The 18141-nt window shown below is 36.5% G+C and overlaps 3 protein-coding genes across 4 annotated transcripts; 2 read left to right on the forward strand and 1 right to left on the reverse strand.

The window, feature by feature from the left end:
* The first annotated feature begins 1272 nt into the window (after positions 1-1272).
* Positions 1273-6566, forward strand: LOC127788972 (cytokinin riboside 5'-monophosphate phosphoribohydrolase LOG3-like). Of its 2 annotated transcripts, XM_052317694.1 has the most exons (7): positions 1275-1635; positions 2221-2318; positions 2435-2465; positions 3313-3412; positions 5556-5626; positions 5736-5879; positions 6135-6566. In XM_052317694.1, the coding sequence occupies exons 1-7, from the start codon at positions 1516-1518 to the stop codon at positions 6225-6227; spliced, it is 657 nt and encodes a 218-aa protein (XP_052173654.1). In that variant the 5' UTR covers positions 1275-1515; the 3' UTR covers positions 6228-6566. The 2 variants fall into 2 exon arrangements, with proteins under 2 accessions (XP_052173655.1, XP_052173654.1); XM_052317695.1 differs by lacking the exons at positions 2221-2318; positions 2435-2465 and having other exon boundaries at positions 1273-1635.
* Positions 6567-9787: 3221 nt separating this feature from the next.
* On the forward strand, positions 9788-12457 carry LOC127788971 (laccase-11-like). The gene is given in 7 exon segments (XM_052317693.1): positions 9788-9989; positions 9991-10041; positions 10175-10326; positions 10409-10653; positions 10748-10876; positions 10975-11898; positions 12142-12457. Coding segments are annotated over 7 exon segments (1674 nt in total). The 5' UTR covers positions 9788-9947; the 3' UTR covers positions 12273-12457.
* Positions 12458-12925: 468 nt separating this feature from the next.
* LOC127788970 (BTB/POZ domain-containing protein At5g03250) lies at positions 12926-17495 on the reverse strand. Its single transcript, XM_052317692.1, has 4 exons — positions 17395-17495; positions 16415-16484; positions 15004-16227; positions 12926-13682 (listed from the first exon to the last, which is right to left on the reverse strand). The coding sequence occupies exons 1-4, from the start codon at positions 17451-17453 to the stop codon at positions 13218-13220; spliced, it is 1818 nt and encodes a 605-aa protein (XP_052173652.1). The 5' UTR covers positions 17454-17495; the 3' UTR covers positions 12926-13217.
* Positions 17496-18141: the final 646 nt, after the last annotated feature.

Here is an 18141-nt window from a genome sequence, read left to right on the forward strand (position 1 = left end):
AGTGGTACTATTTGGATACTGTATAAAGTAGATGTATTTTCAATTAAAAATGAAAATGTATTTAAATTTATGTATTCAATTATAAATATCTTTTCTCAAGGGATGGTGAAGAGAGAGGAAAAGAGTTGGAAGTTCAGAAGCAGATTAATTGGGTAACGTCACAAATGTCATGTCATTGTTGGGGACAGATTAAAAGGAAATATTATAATTGTTCATCAGTGATTACTGGTTAGATAGAAATGGTGACATTAATAAAGTAAAAAACAATATTAACATATTAAATAGTTAAAAAAGGCAAAACATATTATTCTTTTTAAAAAGAAAATCGTTGCTATTGGAAGGAAAAAAGTAAGTTTTTAATTTTACTTTTGAATTCTTTAATATTATCATTCGTGATGAAAAACTCGACCTTAAAGGGTAGGATAGATAGGCCAAAGCCTATTGAATATATATATATATATTTTTTCTTTCTTAATTTGTTAAGCTTCTAATTGTTTTTCTACATTTGTCAATGAGATAATATATATATATATATAGTTTGTTGATCAAATTATGTCACTTCGTTGAATTTATGTCATAAGTGTTTAGCATTATTATTAACTTACATAAATTTACTAAATTCATTCATTCATTTATTTACATTTCTAGAACTAATTATTCTATTAATTAAATAATAATTATATTAATATCATTGGGCCATGGTGCTGGGACGGATTCTTGGACCCAAGGACCGGACCTGGGCCTGGGACCCAACAGAGGACTAAGTTCAGCATTATATATGTGGCTGACTATTGACCGAAAGTACCTAATTAGCTGATAAATTTAATTTATACATTTTGAATAATAGTTCCAGACATTGAACGTTATTTAGAGAAATAAGTTGGAATGGAATTATGATAGATATTGGTTGCTCTTCTTTTTGTTTTATTATTATTATTATTACGGGTCCAATTTCATACTGCAGCATTGATATTTTATTAATAATTTTATGTGTACTTAAATTGGTGAATCTTATCTTAATATGTTATAAAGAAAAAATTGATCATAAAAGTGACACGATTCCAATTCCAAACTCATTAAACAAAGTGCCCACAGAGGATGATTTATGTTGTTTTATTGTTTTGGGATTTCTTAGCAGTAAAGTGCAGAGCAATTAAGGTTTGTTATGGTATGCATGTGTTTGTGTGATTGGTACCTGGGAAGCATGAAAAATGCTAGAAGCCACTCTCACTCACGTGCCATAACGTTTATGAACGTACTCTTAACGGTGAGGAGAACCGAAGGAGAGAAGAGTGAGTGGTCAAGCAAAAAACAGAACTGCAAGTTGACACTTGGAATTTAGCGGCTCTCTCCATATATACGAATCCATTTGCATCCCATTCTGCTCCAAGAAGAGAGTCGGAACCTTCCTTTTTACCGCCCAATTTCTTCGATTTGTGAGGTTTCTATTGAGCCAGAAACGACCTCAAACCTGTGGAGATAGAGACAAGAGAATTCTAGAGAGAGAGAGACCCAATGGAGAGAGAAATTGAAATGAAGCAGTCCAAGTTCAAGAGGATTTGTGTCTTCTGTGGGAGTAGCCAGGGGAAGAAGAGCAGCTACCAAGATGCTGCTATTCAGCTTGGCAAGGAATTGGTATTAATTTCTTCCCTCACATTATCAATCCCTGCCTGCCTCTGTTTTCCCCCTCTTTAGTTTTTTCATGGTACTGGTTATTGACAAAATCTTTGTCGTCACTTGGGTTTTCTTGTTAATTTGTTCCTCATAATTTTTTCCATCAGATTTGAGATGGGTTTCGCTTCAAATCATGGAAAAGTGTGTCTTGAAATGGGAACCAGAGCTCTTGCCTTTTCCTTCGGAATTTCTACTTGCTTCAAAATGGGAATATCGAATATTATATACAAAGTTTTCTGATGGACAAAAACTATTTTGAGGGCTTGTAGTTATTCCATGCAAAAATATCATAATTAACGGATTACTCTAATGTTGTTGAATTGTAGATGAAGGCATTCAAGCCCAATCATGTTAATTTTTGGGTCACATTTTTTCTTGATTTTTGTGCTTAACTGCCCAATCATATCCTAACAATTAGGATCAAACTTACTCCTAACAAGTGGTATGAGAACAAGTTTGAGCCAGACAAACCTCACAAATTCTATCCTTTTGCATTGAGTTTGGTTAAGTAAACTCTCTGGGCTGATTCGGCTTTGGTTCTTGAAGGTCTCCAGGAACATCGATCTGGTCTATGGCGGTGGCAGCATAGGCCTGATGGGTTTGATTTCACAAGCTGTTCATGATGGTGGCAGGCATGTCACCGGGTCAGCTTCCTTCTCTTCTAATCCTTCAATTTTGGCCTAAAAGATTTAAGTATGTACAGCAATAAAGAAAACACTTAGAAGGAACTAATTTTTGTCATGTTACTGGCTCTCTGCAGAGTTATTCCTAAGACTCTCATGCCCCGAGAGGTATGTCTGCTGCAACCCAGAAAAAGAATATTTTCTCTCTTCTTTTCTTCATCTTTTTTTTTTTTTTTTTTGGGGGGGGGGGGGGGGGGGTTAGGTTGAGCGAGATGTCAATCTTTTTCCATGGATCGAGTTCAGTTGTTTGTTATTTTCTATCTTCCGTTCTTTCTTTTCAAGCCTTTCCTTTTTCTTTCCTTTTGTCTAGCTACTTTCTTGTTCCCTCCTTTAATATCTTCCTCATATTTTTCTTATCTTTTCTTAAAATCCTTTTCTTACAGTATCGTCATTTTCCTTTTCTTTTTCTTCTTCAGCTTGGTTCTTTTGATTTATTTATTTCTTGGTCCGTCATGCAAATTTTCCTGGAAACATGACCAAGAAAAAGGCGAAAAAGATAAACAAATAGAACCTCACTGGATGGTCTTATCCAACACATAATTTTGGTAACTGGCATTTCACTATTTGGTATATGTTTGTGGTTTCTAAATGTTTCTTCTGATCTTTACCAAGTCCTTGCATCTTCATCCGATCAGTACAGCTTTTCCTGCACTCTCTCTTGTATTCTTTCTCCTTGGCTTTTTCTGAGCTTCAATATTCCTTTCACCTCTTTGTAACCACACGAGCATTTATCTTGTTAGCCTGTTAACTATTGGCTGAGAAAGTGCTTGTTCAAGGATTTTTTGGATTAGGTTCACTATTCCTGCAAGCCTCATCATTGCTTCACTGCACTAATGCACAACAATCAATGAATATTTCCAGTCTCTCTCTCTCTCTCTCTCTCTCTAAAGATTTCAATTCTTTTAACATTTTTTCTCTCTCTCCTGTTTTCTGGGTTTTGGTACAATTTTCGCAGTTGACTGGTGACACAGTAGGGGAAGTGAAAGCAGTTGCAGATATGCATCAAAGGAAGGCAGAGATGGCTAAGCGCTCTGATGCTTTCATTGCCTTGCCAGGTTAGCATAAGCCCTGTAGAAGCTCCCTATTTGCACTAAATTTCTAAGGCAAATTCAGAAAGGCCAATGAGCTTAAGCCTTCAGCTGCTTTTGTTTTTCTAATTCTAGCATGATACTTTGACCATGTCTCTCTAGTTTTGGCAGGGTTGCTAAAAGTATAACTGTGTATTTCCTTGCTTGATCTCTCTGTTGCCACTAAGAAAGTAATGTAGAAAAAGAAAAAGTAGGAACTGGCCGTTTCCCAGGTCTGATTTGTGTTGATTACCTTGACTCGTTCCTCAAAAAACTGCTAGTCTTCTTGTTTGGTAGCACTTATGAGAGAAGAAACACGTGTTCAAGTTAAACAACAATGTAGAGAGTTCTCAGAGAGTAGCTTGACTGTAAATATGTATGTATGTACATATAAATGTTTGAGGGTGAGCACAACGATAAAGTTGCTCCTTTTTTCACTTGGAAGGTTACAGGTTCGGACAACCTCTTTAAAAAGTGGGAGGGTTGGGGGCGCTTAGGCAATGTGCAAATATGGCCCTTCCTGATCGTTACAAAGCTGTTAGCTGTGTTCGCTAGGAAAACAGTTTATGTATAATGTATATATAAATGTCCTCGAGCTCTTCTGAAGAGGCCTACTAAATGCAGGAAAGCGAGGAAAGATGGATGAATTGAGTCCAAAAACAACTTATCAGAGCAAGAAAAAAAAAGGTGTCCATCACTTGTATGATGATAGCAACCTTGTGAAGTTTAAATGATCAGAACACTCCAAGAAGTTCCGTACAAATAAGACATAATTACAGACACTTTTTTAACCCATCAACATCTTACACTGAAATTTCAAACTTTCTGATCCTGAATCACCTATTTCCGTTTATTACTCTGTTTATGTGATTTTTTCCATCAATGTAGTAATAGCCTCTGATATAAGACAGCTTCCATTGCCTTATTAAGGGACTAGAAGGAAACAGAAATAACACTTTGATTTGGATAGTTTTGCCAAATAGAAACAGCTTCTTGTCATCCTATTAATTTCAAACACAGCAGAAAGTGGAAACATATGTTGGGGCAAACCAGTCATTTATCTGTTGATGTGCTGGAGATCAACCAGTCTCCAACAACCCAACTCACAAAGAAGGGAAAGATTGATTGAGCTATAAAATCATGAGATACAGTGATAATAGAGTTATTATGATAATGGGGTTGCCAGAAGATTATGTCCTCTGTTCTAACAACGGACAGGATCAGTAAATACCAAGTTCTGGGAACTGTAAAACTCCAATACTATAGCTGTGGTCTGCAACTGTCAGCTCAGATGCGGTCCCTCCATATCAGCATGGGCCACATTAAAGGGTAAGGGACTGCACTGACGACTTTCCGTTGATTGCACCTGCCCAGTTCTATTAAAGGGTCGGGGCCACATTAAAACAGGTGGATCATCTTGTTGTCTAACCGTCATATAAAATGCTTACCAGACCATGATACCATCGAATAATACCCTCTAGACATTATTGGGAAAATATTATTGGAATTCTATATAACGTGACTCAGAATGTGAACAAATTATACGACAAAACCATTCTTAACCAAAATAATCATCCCTAGTAATAGACAATAAAATAATCTTTTATCCATTTTGCATTAAGAGGTCCTTTTGTATGTTAATACAAGTTTATGCTCATACCCATTAGAGGTCCTTGTTCTTAGATTTCTTTCAACTCTTCATTGGACATTACTCTGTTGCAGTAAAACATCTGCTTTTCTTGTTCCTTTTCTTTTCCATTCTAAAGCTGAATGATCTTCTCCATCTTTATTGTATTTCCTCATGGCTTTAAATGCTCAACCACAACTTTGATGTCATGAATCTCACAGCTGTCGTTTAAGCAACTGCGAAGCATTTTTCCAATCAATAAATCGATAGTGATAGTTCAATCAATAGACTTGTGTCCCTGCAAGTCTCAGCTCCATGGTTTTCAGTATAACATATTTTTTTTATCAACTGTTTGTTGATGTTTAAAATCTGTTCTCAGGTTTCTATTTTGTGTTTTTGGATAAAAAAAAAGAACATTAAAGAAATATAAGGTCTTAGTTCTGTTAAAACTATGAAACTAAATAAATCTCAGGCTTAAGAAACCTCATATTGTATTACATGCAGGTGGTTATGGGACCCTTGAGGAGTTGCTCGAAGCAATAACATGGGCTCAACTAGGCATACATGATAAACCGGTAACTCGTCTGTGTCATGATCAACTATCTCTGATATTATTCTTCGTTCCATCTGCCGCGCTAAATGGATTTCATTTTATTAAGTGCGTTGTATTTTTTATCTTTTCAGGTGGGATTGCTGAATGTTGACGGGTACTACAACTCACTGCTGTCATTTATTGACAAAGCTGTTGAAGAAGGTTTCATAACCCCGAATGCACGCCATATCATTGTGTCTGCTCCAACAGCAAGGGAATTAATGAAAAATTTGGAGGTGAGCTCATGGATTTTCCATCTCACCCATATGCTTACTCTGTTAAATTCTTAAATCTACTGCATGCTACTTGTACCCTCCATTAAGAGCATAGGATTTATGGAGGAAAATGAAAAGAAAATACAAGAACTTCTCCTGGCGAGCCTCAGGTTGAAGAATTTAGTTTAACTAGTATTTTCAATTTTTTTTGCAAATTATAGTCGACCTTATATCGTTGGATAAAGTTTTGATATGTTGCTGCATTTTAAATTACAGGAGTATGTTCCATGCCATGAAACAGTCGCATCGAAGCTGAGCTGGGAGACGGAGCAGCTCGGGTACCCTCAGAAGCATAATCTCTCGAGGTGATACGAATTTTCTCCATCAACAGTTGTAGAAGATGGATATTAGGCAGTTTAAAGGCTAACTTCAAAGAAACAATTGATATTATTTCAAGTGAAGGGATTCTCTCTGTAAATTTCTGGTCACAAATGACCTCGGAAAATGTCTTGAGTTTAACTATTCCCTTCAACTGGAGTGCCAATTTGGATCCTCTCTTATGCTTTAACTTGTAACTAATCGATGAACATGAAGTTTCCCTCTGTAATTGTAGCTTATGCAAGTAGATTGCTCCTTAATTTCTTCTGATTGAATGAGAACATATATAATTATATGTATATTCAATGGCTTCTCTTTACTTGGAGAGAAGTTTCTCTTTCTCTTTGCTCATGGAAGCATGAAGTTTGATTCCCTCTTTGGTGCTTTAAATTGTGTGACCAGTAATGAAAGGCACATTGTTAGACTCGACTGTGGAGAAATCAACTATGATATCATTTGTTAGTATCAGATTGTGCAAACCAATCACTGATTCAATTATTTGGATATGAAATACTTCACACAATCTCATAACATTAATATCAAATATTAATGAAGTTTGGTCTATTGAAAAATTGAAGTAGAGTTGTTATTTTCACCGGACAACTCTAATTGGATTATACTTCTTGTACTATCTTCTATTCACAATCAAATTAGATTTTATTCGAATAAAGTTTAAGAAGTGATGTAACAATTCTGTATCGAAGTTGCACTCATGGGATAAATTTGAAGATCTTGTTTGGGGTTAACATCAACAGAATCAACTGCCAAAAACTGAAAGGAACCAAAGTGGGTCCAATAGGAATCATGGGCAGGGTCGGTTTGCTGCATTATTAGCACATCTTCTTTTGTAAGTTTGCTTTGGTTTATGTTACTTTTTTCTCATTAAAAACTCTGTTTGTGTGCTGACATGATAAATTATCTAAAATATCTGTACTTTTTTTTTTTATATATCATAAAACAAGGATATTTTGAAGATTTGTCCCCTCTAAGTCACCTAGTTGGCCAACTTCATACACTTTATATTATATCAAGACATCAACTGCACTCTCTCTTATTTTTATATTATCGTATCCTTATTTTTATATTCGACTCTAATACATCCAATATACCCCAAAGTAGAAAGAATAGAAGAGAGAAGAGAAGAAAGGAAAAGAGGGAGTGGAAGAGTCACTCAATCACGATAGTGGGAGAGTTTCTGTTAGAATTCTCTCACACATACAGTAAACATAACTTACAAAAGACGAAAATTCCAACAAATAGATATTAAGAAAACAAAATTTATTAGAAAAACACTTTTCTTTCACTTTCATTCATTAATAAATGCTGCTATATATAGCAGCTGATTACACAGACAAGATCTATCTAACATAATAATTAAAATATTTCTTTATTTTGACAGCATTCCTAGATTTAAGAACATACACACATTCACAACTAACACTAAATTTCTTCATCATAATTTTTGAAATTGAATTGTAAAAGATCTCTTTAGAAAAATCTCACACATTCTAACAATTTCAGTAATTTTATATAATATATTTTAGTACTATAATATTATGGGTTACTTTTGTAAAAAAAGATATAAAATTTATTCCAAATGTTTTGTTTATGCCAAATCTTGAGCAAAATCTTCTTAGTGTTGAACAATTGATAAATAAGAAAAATTTTGTGATATTTCAAAGAAATCTCTGTATTATATTTGATTCACATGGTTGCAAGATTGCAAAAGCAAGAATGAAAAATAATAATTTTGTCTTGAATTTAAAATCTCATATATTTTGTATTAAAAGTGATATAGTAGTTGATCAAAGACAGAACTGTAGAAGAAAAGAAAAGATTAGAGAAAATTAATTCCCTGGATATTGGAAAGAAAATTGAGTACTATAATACAACCATTTGCCATCTTATTTCAAATGGTAAGAGTCCAAAATTAGATGTTTGGAATAAATCAACTAAGGAGGGGTTCTTGTGACGAAAATGTGTGAAAAGTTAATGTTGAAGGAACGATCAGCTTTTCAACCCCAATGGACTGAACCCCTAAGTTCATGGGCTGAAACAACAAAACCGGGCTAGTCTCCGGCCCATTGGGCCACAGCTTATCCCCTTTAATGTCCTGATTGTAATTAATAAACGTTGAGCTTGTGACATATATACACTAAAAGAAAATAACCAGAATCTCCTGTGACATATAGGAGATCATCATAGTTCATGCATGACTTCAGTGTAGAAGCAGTTACTTTTTATAAAATAAGAGTGAGATTATATGTAAAAATAATTTTTCTTATTTAGGGGTGCCTATATATATTGGATCATATTAGTTAGGATTTTATATTAATTAGAATTTAAGTTAACCATGATTAGTTCAAAAAATTTAGATTTAGAATAGACCCAAAAGAAAAAACAGAGCAACTCAACCCAATTAAATTTGGGTTGAAGCGGATTGAGTCTTAATTTTAAAATCTTATAAAATAATAATAACAAAATTCTATAGCACAAAATATCCGACACTAAAATAATAACTTTCTATAAAAATTATTTTAACATAGATTCTAAAATTTGCTCCCCAAAATAGAATTAAGCATTGTTTGTTGTGCTGAAGCAAATAGTTTCAGCAAACAGCAGATTGGTTCCTACTTTATTTTTAGTGATTTAATTAAGATGAAATATATTGTTAAATTACATTTGGGTAGAAGAATTTTAAATGATAACATTTAAATTTTTTTTTTGATACAATATGATTTTAAATTTCATTATTTAAACTGCTTGTATTTCAAATTTTATTATTTGAAATAACACTAGCTAGTAGATGTGATTTCAAATCCCTTTATTTCTTGAGCATTTCAACTCTACTTCAGATTTCAATTTAAACTCAAATGTTACAAATATTTATATAACTAAACAATGAATTTAATTAAATTTCAAGTTTCAAATCACAAATGACAAGGTTGAATGAGTCCGTTTAAACATAATTTTATATATAACAGTTGGGTTATATCGGTTCTTAAATCTAATAATTTAATTTAGAATTGATCATATATCAATTGGGTTTATTAAAAATAGACCTATAACTAAATTAAATTAAAAATTATAAAAAAAAAATCAAAATCCTTAACCCTAAGTACCATAGTGATTCAATCGCAAGGATTCGACTTTTAAATCCATTCAAAGCTATTGACATTCCTATTGAGTATGCTCAACTCTAGCATGGAATGGAACTTTTTCATTAACAGGAACATCCCAACCATCATGTGGTCCATGCAGCCCCCCTAAAAATGTGAATAAATTGGAGATGCCTTCCCTCTACCAGTTTCCACCTACCTACAAGTATACAATCTTAACAAATTGTAATTCACTATAAATTAAGATGAGTCCTCTTTGCCACCTTTCAAGGTACCCTACTTGTAACATTATGCACACAAAACACACAGAATGGTTTGGTAACAAACAGTACATAGATGTCTCAACCTCTCATAACAGTTGCTTCAAAGCTTTGTTCAACTCTTTGCACTTGCTTCACCTTATGTCCATTGAAGCTGCATTTCCTGCTCTTCTTTAAGCCATTAACCTAACCTTCTGTTCTGCTAATGAAGCCAGTTCCTATAAAACCCAACCTCACATTGCATTCAAGATCACTACTCAGGTTTCATTCTTAAGGAGTGAAGAAAACAAGAAAACCTCTCACAAGATAAAAATGGCAACCGTGAATCGTAGATGGCTGCTTCAAGAATGTCTGTTTTCTCTTGCTTTCTTCACCGTTTTTCTTTCTTCTCCTGCTATCGCGGCCCTGAAGAAGTATGACTTCAATGTAGGTTTAATCTTTCTAACCTTGATTTTACTCTTCTGATCAGTTTCAAGATCCTAATTAACTCCATGCATGAAGTTGGACTAATTAAGCTGTTTCTTTCTCTCTTCTCCTCCTCTTTTTCTTCGGGTCGCAGATACAAGTGAAGAATGTGAGCAGGTTGTGCAATGCCAAACCTATTGTCACAGTAAATGGCATGTTCCCAGGGCCCACTATTTATGTTAGAGAAGGAGATCAAGTCCTTGTTAATGTCACCAACCATGCACAATACAATGTGTCCATTCATTGGTAATGTTCTCACAGACGAATATATATATACATATCTAATGCATGAAAAAATATATAACAATGTTCGAGATTGCATGAGCAGGCATGGCTTGAAGCAATTCCGGAATGGCTGGGCAGATGGCCCGGCATATATAACACTGTGCCCTATCCGGTCTGGCCGTAGTTACACTTACAATTTCACTGTCACGGGTCAACGAGGAACGTTATGGTGGCATGCACACATTCTGTGGCTAAGAGCAACAGTCTATGGCGCCATTGTTGTCATGCCAAAGGAAGGAACTCCCTTTCCATTCCCTCAGCCTTACCAAGAAACCAACATAATTTTAGGTCAGGGTCGCTGAACATGACCGCAAGAAAAAAACTTGAAGATATAATATGTATCTACTATGAATGTTTTCATAAGTTGAATTGTCATATACAGGAGAATGGTGGAATCAAGATGTTGAAACAATTGTTAACCAAGCTAACAAGTTGGGCTTGCCTCCACAGCCCTCTGATGCTCCTACAATTAACGGGAAACCAGGACCGCTTTTTCCATGCTCAGAGAAACGTAAAACTCTTAAAGACTGCTTATAAAAGAATTACTGTAGACCATTTCTTGAACTTCTAGTCACCTAATTTATGTTTCACATGTCTAATTACTTACAGATACCTTTGCCATGGAGGTTGAGTCTGGAAAAACTTACCTCTTGAGGATTATCAATGCTGCACTTAATGACGAGCTCTTCTTCACGATCGCTGGTCATAATATGACAGTCGTGGAGATTGACGCAGTTTATACGAAGCCCTTTACCAGCCAAGCTATACTGATCACGCCTGGCCAAACCACGAATGTTCTCATTAAAGCTGATCAATCTCCAAGCAGATACTTCATGGCAGCTAGGGCTTTCATGGATGCACCAATTACTGTGGACAACAAGACAGCTACAGCTATTTTTCAATATAAAGGCATCCCAAACACAGTTCTTCCAACCCTGCCTCAGTTACCTGCTCCCAATGACACCAAGTATGCATTGAACTACAATAGCAAACTCAGAAGCCTAAACACCCCACAATTTCCAGCCAAAGTCCCTCTTCAGATTGATCGCCATCTTTTCTACACCATCGGTTTAGGAATGAATCCATGCCCCACTTGCCAAAATGGAACGCAACTAGTGGCTTCACTAAACAACATAACCTTTGTGATGCCTAAGGTTGGGCTTTTGCAGGCTCATTATTTCAACCTTTCAGGAGTCTTTAGAACTGATTTCCCAGATCAGCCTCCAGCTCCATTTAATTACACAGGTGCATCGCTTACTGCAAACCTTGCAACTACCACAGGGACCAGGCTCAGTAAGCTACGGTTTAATTCTACAGTTGAATTGGTCATACAAGATACCAATCTTCTCTCTGTTGAATCACACCCCTTTCATCTTCATGGTTTCAATTTCTTTGTTGTCGGGAGCGGGATTGGCAACTTTGATCCCGAAAAAGACCCAGCTAAGTTCAACTTGGTCGATCCTCCTGAGAGAAATACAGTAGGTGTTCCTACCGGAGGTTGGACTGCTATCAGGTTTAGAGCTGATAATCCAGGTAAATACAAGAGTAATTGAGCACACAAGCCTAGCTGAGAATTTAGACAGATGGATAATAACTTCTAACCAACTCTAGCAACTACTTGCACATTATATAGTAAAATAGTCATGGACACTCGCTAAGATTTCTGACAAAGGTCTGAGGAGATGATTGATTATATTCAGGTCAATGCAGACCTGATGATTTGTAAGAGAGGTGCACATCTGGAGAACTCTAACCTATCTATCTATGTTTGTACAGGTGTCTGGTTCATGCATTGTCATCTAGAACTTCATACAATGTGGGGATTGAAGATGGCTTTTGTGGTAGAGAATGGGAAGTCAGCTGAAGAAACCGTTCTGCCACCTCCAAAAGATCTTCCACCCTGCTAGATCAAAGAAAAAGACCAGCTCCCAGTAAAGCAGCAAATCCCCACGCCCTCCCTCCTCCTTCCCTGTCCTTGATTGTTTCAATTCACTAATGTAAATCTTCTAATACCCTTTTCCTGCAAAAACTTGCAGCTGAATGTTTCGGATGAGATTTCCATAATTTTAATTTTATGATGCTGTCTTCAGGCTTGGATTGGAGTACTTCTGTTTCTTAAAAATTTACATAAAGTTATATCTCATTTTCTGAAAAAGTACCCATTAATCATGGTCAAAATGTGGTATGATACAAATGTAGAGGTCAAACAACTCTGAGCATAAAGGAACAAAATTCTGAAACTAGCGCGTAAAGAAGTAAAATACTTAATCTACAAGACAAGATAGTACAAATAGTATATAGCCGTACACAACTACGTTAAACATCTAAATCCATTTCTAGTTAATTAAAATACCACATCCCCATAATTCTATAGCTGTAAAGGAAACCGCACCAGTTTTCCTATTTAAATTAACCAACCTATTGAGGAAGTTCAAACTACCCCCCTTCTGTGTTCCAACATCAGGAACAGATGCTAACGTCATAAGCCTCCTGCCTATAGCAGATATTTTGTTCAAGAATCCACATGAAGAATCATATCCAGATCCTTATCTTCTTGTCATAATATCGATAAAAACATATCATTGATCATAAGACAGACATATTACAACTATCCTTCCTCTGTCAATTCAAATTGAAGAACACTAGCATTGAGAATAGAGCTTACATGTAAATTGATGATGGATAACAAACTACAACTGCAAGCTGCTTTCTAAACAGCTAAAGCTATCTGACCAACTACAAGAAGAAAAAGGTATGCAAGATCCAAAAAGTAGGAAATGGGATTCTCTTCTAATAATATAAAAAATGATAAATATTACTGCAATAAGGCAACATACTTAACCTTTCAATATTTAATCAACCAAATCGCCATTTTCATGATTTTTCCGTCCATTGAGAGGTGCTGGTGTGGATACTGCTGCTGATTCCTTGGAACTAATACACTGCGACTTTTTTCTCCAGAAGATGTTCCATCTTCTCTTTGTCTTCACCAGCTTCTGAAGCTCCTTTCTCATTACCTGGCACTCCTTTTCAAGCTCAGAGACACGCTCCTTCATGGTGTCCGTGGCCTCAACTCTGTCTTGTTCAGTGAGTGCCAGGTTTGCATTTTGCGAGCTGTCAAGATTGTCAGAGACAAAGAACCAACCAGAAATTGATGTCCGCAGCCTAAGCTGTTCAAAGAATAGGACTTGTACAATCACTCGGAGAGGTAACCTCTCATTCTGGGCTGCATGTGTGCTAGCCTCTAGGGAGAGCTTCTGGCAGTTCATGAGCCTACAGATTTGTTCCCGCTCTGAATCTGTTAGCCAAGGATGTGCCTGAAGTAATGAAATGTGTAAGCATGATCAGTGATCAGGAGTAAAAACTCTACTGGATATGAAAAGTATCAATGCTACCGATTATCCTAGTGGACTAAGGTTTTAGTTCAGTGCAGGTCCAAAACTTGGGAAGCGTTCCTTATTTCTTGCTTACTCGGGGCAAATTCCTTGCATTTCCTTTCTTTCTACTTTTAACGAGTAGAATTCTTAGCATGTGAACTTGGAATACAGGGAAGTGCAAGATCTTAATAAATAAAGGGTAAGAAAATGCCAAGTAGTTTCACTTTCAACCCAAAGCCGAGACATGCTGAATCTAAACCCAATCGGAGACAGCAAATCAAGTTCTGTAAATAGAATAGGAGGGATGGAGTTCCTTGGCCTTGGTGCTAAAAATATCTCAATTTATTAGAAAACAAAATTTTAGTCGGGAGTGTAGAACAAGAATTGAAATTCTCCTTTATTTAGTGAGTGAACATATATAGACAACTTACACACTAATACATTCAAGTACTTCCATTCTCTCACTCACACATACATACACAACTATTTTTCTCTCCTCTCTTCTACAATTTCTGCAGACGCCCTTTTTCTTTTCTTTCCTCACTCCTGTTCTCCTTTTCTTTCCTCACACATGCACAAACACTGCCCATTTTCTTGTATTTATATTGTTGGAAGTCGGTGGCAGAATTCTTGCGAAGAAAGAAAAACTGCTTCTGGAAAGAAGCTTCTAGTTGGGTGTGCAGTGGAGCTGCTTCAAGGAAGCTACTGGAGAGAAAGAAACAGAGGAATTTTCTGGAGAAGGAGAGAGATCGCTGGAGAGGGAGAGGGAGAGTTCTAGAATAATTAATTGAAGGCGGTGATGAGACCTTCAGGGAGATGGTAACATGAAGTACTAATGAGTTTATTAAATCATATTAATTATATGGAAGGAAGAAGAACTAGAAGTATATCCTAGACATGAGTTTTACGATCTTATCCCAAAGCAAGAATTTAAGCAAACTGGCATTAGGTTACAACTGATCAAATAATACGATTTCAATCAATGGGAAGTTAAAAACTCACCAAATAAATCAGCCATAGTGGCCATACAGTTTAATTTCAGCTCCTGTAAGTTTCTTCTTTTCTTCTTCTCTCTCCCCCCCCCCCCTCTGTGTTTAGGCTAAATTGTCTTGATTCTAGAAGAACCAAATTTTCGGGTCTCGGATGACATCCAAAAATTCTCACAATTCTTCTTTGGAATAAAAAATCCTTGACTTTCCCTATTTTCCTTTTATTGAATGTACTAGTTATTTTCATGTTTTCTAGAATAATTTAAGAGTACCTTCAAATATATATCAATTGCACGGTAAATACCATCAGCGAGAGGCCTTGCATAATCAGGGATGGCACCAGCAAGGGCCTGGAATTTTGAGAACTTCAAATTAGCATCTGGGGCTACATCAGCAAGATATGCATCCACCAGATTGGCCACCATTGTTATCGATGACAATGAAGGCGCCCCTTCTATCAACTGCCCATCTTCAACTATGCTAGGAGAAGATAATGCAGTGGCAGCCTGGTCCATTGACAGGAAATGATCAAGAATCCTCTGCAAACAATCTATATCATAGATAGTATCTGCTGAGTATCCCATATTTGGTATTAGAAGATCTTCCAATGAAGCTTGCTCTAACTGAGCCCCCGCCCTTTTTTCCAAGTTCTCTCTGCATGAAGGACTTGCATGTAAGATCATAGCAGTGTACAGCATCCTAAGAAGAAACTTAGTCTGTGTAACCCCTTTTTGATGAGGGATTAACTCCACAATTTCTTCAAGGAGAGCCCTCTGATCTGCCTCAGAAGGAGCGGATATGGTTGACCCAGGGTCAATTTGGTCTGCGTCTTTGATGGCTGATTGCCTATTCATCAATGGAAGATGCTTCTTAGCATAAAACATGATGGAGCCAGAAATTCTTTCAAGGCTCATTCCTCCTAATTCGATAGCTTGAATTAATCGTTTGTAGAGAGGCAGAGAAAGAAAGGACACATCCTCATACCACCAATCATCACCCACAGGTTGCGGTTTGTGCGAAGTACATATCCCATTCCATAAGACAGTTCCTGATCTGCTCTGCACGTTATTGGAGCTTGACACGGGCCAATTAAATAAGCTTGGATCTGCACAAGCTTTCATTGCCAAGGAATTGATGCATCTTGATACAATGTGTAGCTCCTCTGCAAAGGGTAGAACTTCTTCACAGGTTTTGAGAACTTTCAATGTGTCTGCCCAATTGCCGAAGACTTCGTTTAGGAAATTCTCTGTTTGGGCAATGAGATTTCCCTCCCCAAGATCTTCATTCATTTGAAGATACTCAGCTGCGCACCTAAGGCCGACCACATTCAGAGAAGTGACCTCCATTTTAATGCCATAGCAAAATTTGGCAATGAGCTCAAATGCTTTAGCTCCACCAGGAAGGTCATGAAGTTGCAGTATGCATTTTGATCCAATTTCAGTGGGAATTTCTTCAATCCGCTTTTCTAATAGTCCACTTTTTGACAGCAAGGGAAACTGAAGCATATCAAAACGGGGAAGCAAACCAAAAAGTTAACAAAAAAGAAGTGCATGAGTATGAACTAGGTTGAATTGATTGATTAGAAAGTTTAAGCATTCTAGTGGCAGAAATAACAGACTGGATAAATTTTGTGTGCGTTCATGCAACAAATTCAAGAGGTAAGCTTAACTAGATGAAGTGCACCTTATGAAGGTTAAAGGACATCTCTCCAATTTCAACAGTGACATCACTCGGAAGCCCACTTGTGCAATGCCTGAAAAGAGAGCAGAATGAACCTCCATAATTAATTTACTTGGACATGTAGGATAATTATTGGTGACAAGACAAATTAGTTGTTGAAACACTAATTCTTAGTAATCAAGCAAAATAGACTTTTTTAAGAAAATTCAGGGAGTCAGTGATCGCTAAGGTGGAGTTTTTCGCATTTCAGTTCTGTGGGAAACATCCAACTGCAGTATTAATTAAGCTTGCAAGATCAGTTGCTCAGTGTTATTTCGCATTCCCTCTAAGTTGCGCAATTCAATAGCCAAGGTGCAGTCTGCAGAACATATGATGAGATCAAGAAACATACATACATGTTGCACAGCACTCATGCATACAGATGCACATACACAGCCTACATATGAAAGTTTATTTATGCGAAGAAAATCAACACAAATGGTGATAAGACTATCTCATATGTACATCACATTTTTTAATTATAACAGTGATACAACAACAACCACAGCGCCTTAACTTGACTGTGCGTGGTTAGCTATGTGAATTTTATCTTTTCATTTATTTCTAAATTAAATTAGAAAAAGGTGTTAACATGTCTATGTAAGTTCGTAATGCGAGTTCAATTGAGAGTCCTGTTTTCAATGGTGAGACATGTACAACCTAATCTAATGTTTGAGGATAATTGAGCCATGAAAAAGGAGAATTCTTGCTAGCTCACAACCACGGCAACATTTTAACAAACACACATTACTTCCCAAACATCACCCAAGAAATCAACAGCAACAAAATTGTAACACAAAATATTCAATTAAGCAGTGCAGAAACAGGAGAAACCCATATCATATTTCCCGATTTACAGACAACCCATCTCAAATCATTGGCTCCAAAGCAACGAGGAAGTGAAATTTTATGCAAAAAATCTGCAGAGGAAACTAGTGGTTTACCAGATTTGTCCCTCTTGATGAAACGCTTCAGATTTGGAACCAAGCCTCATGAAAGCCATATGCTATAGTATTATTATTATGATGATGATGATGATGATGATTGTGCTTGGGGGGGAGGGGGGGGGGGAGGGGAGGTCGTTTTTCACAAAAAGCTAAAAAGGTGAAATGGTTTCTGAAGAAGAAAAACTCAAAAGAAGATGCGTCGAAAGTGAAAGTGAAGGTGGTGTTCTGGCAATTGTCTCCAGAGAGAGAGAGAGAGAGAGAGAGAGAGGAGCGAGTTTTGAGGAGGGAGGGAGAAGGAATCGGTTGCCATGATTACTTGAAAAATGGTGGTAGTTTTTGGCAAAGGTTACATGTCAAAAGCCGTTGGTTATGCTTCACAGAGATGCTTCAATTTCTAACCTTCATTGCCCTCACTCCATTCATCATTGAATGTCACCAATCAGCAAATTTATCATGGACCAAACAAACACCCTATCTTTTTTTCAAATATGATGATCTCTCTATAAGGAATGAGAGCATTTACATTGCCAATCTTAATTATTAAGATTAAAATTTAGTTTCTTGTTATTATTATAAATATCAAAATCAATATTCGCCAATATTGGGCCTTGGGCAGTGGTCTTAAGTTTATGGGTCTCATAGGCCACGCCCAAGCAAAAGATGACAGGAAGATATATATTATTTTTATACAAAATTTTATTGTAAATAATTTTTAGTATTTAATTTTCAAAGCTAGCTACACAA

The sequence above is a fragment of the Diospyros lotus genome, chromosome 13 (assembly GCF_014633365.1).
Source record: "Diospyros lotus cultivar Yz01 chromosome 13, ASM1463336v1, whole genome shotgun sequence".
NCBI classification, from domain to species: domain Eukaryota; kingdom Viridiplantae; phylum Streptophyta; class Magnoliopsida; order Ericales; family Ebenaceae; genus Diospyros; species Diospyros lotus.

Coding starts and splice junctions, on each gene's coding strand:
- LOC127788972 (XM_052317694.1), top strand. CDS start 1,516: ATGGAGAGAGAAATTGAAATGAAGCAGTCCAAGTTCAAGAGGATTTGT. Junction 1,636..2,220: donor TTCAGCTTGGCAAGGAATTG/GTATTAATTTCT, acceptor TGGTTCTTGAAG/GTCTCCAGGAACATCGATCT. Junction 2,319..2,434: donor GGTGGCAGGCATGTCACCGG/GTCAGCTTCCTT, acceptor GGCTCTCTGCAG/AGTTATTCCTAAGACTCTCA.
- LOC127788970 (XM_052317692.1), bottom strand. CDS start 17,453: ATGGCTTTCATGAGGCTTGGTTCCAAATCTGAAGCGTTTCATCAAGAG. Junction 16,228..16,414: donor TGTCCTTTAACCTTCATAAG/GTGCACTTCATC, acceptor GATATGCTTCAG/TTTCCCTTGCTGTCAAAAAG. Junction 13,683..15,003: donor CAATTGATATATATTTGAAG/GTACTCTTAAAT, acceptor TCATTACTTCAG/GCACATCCTTGGCTAACAGA.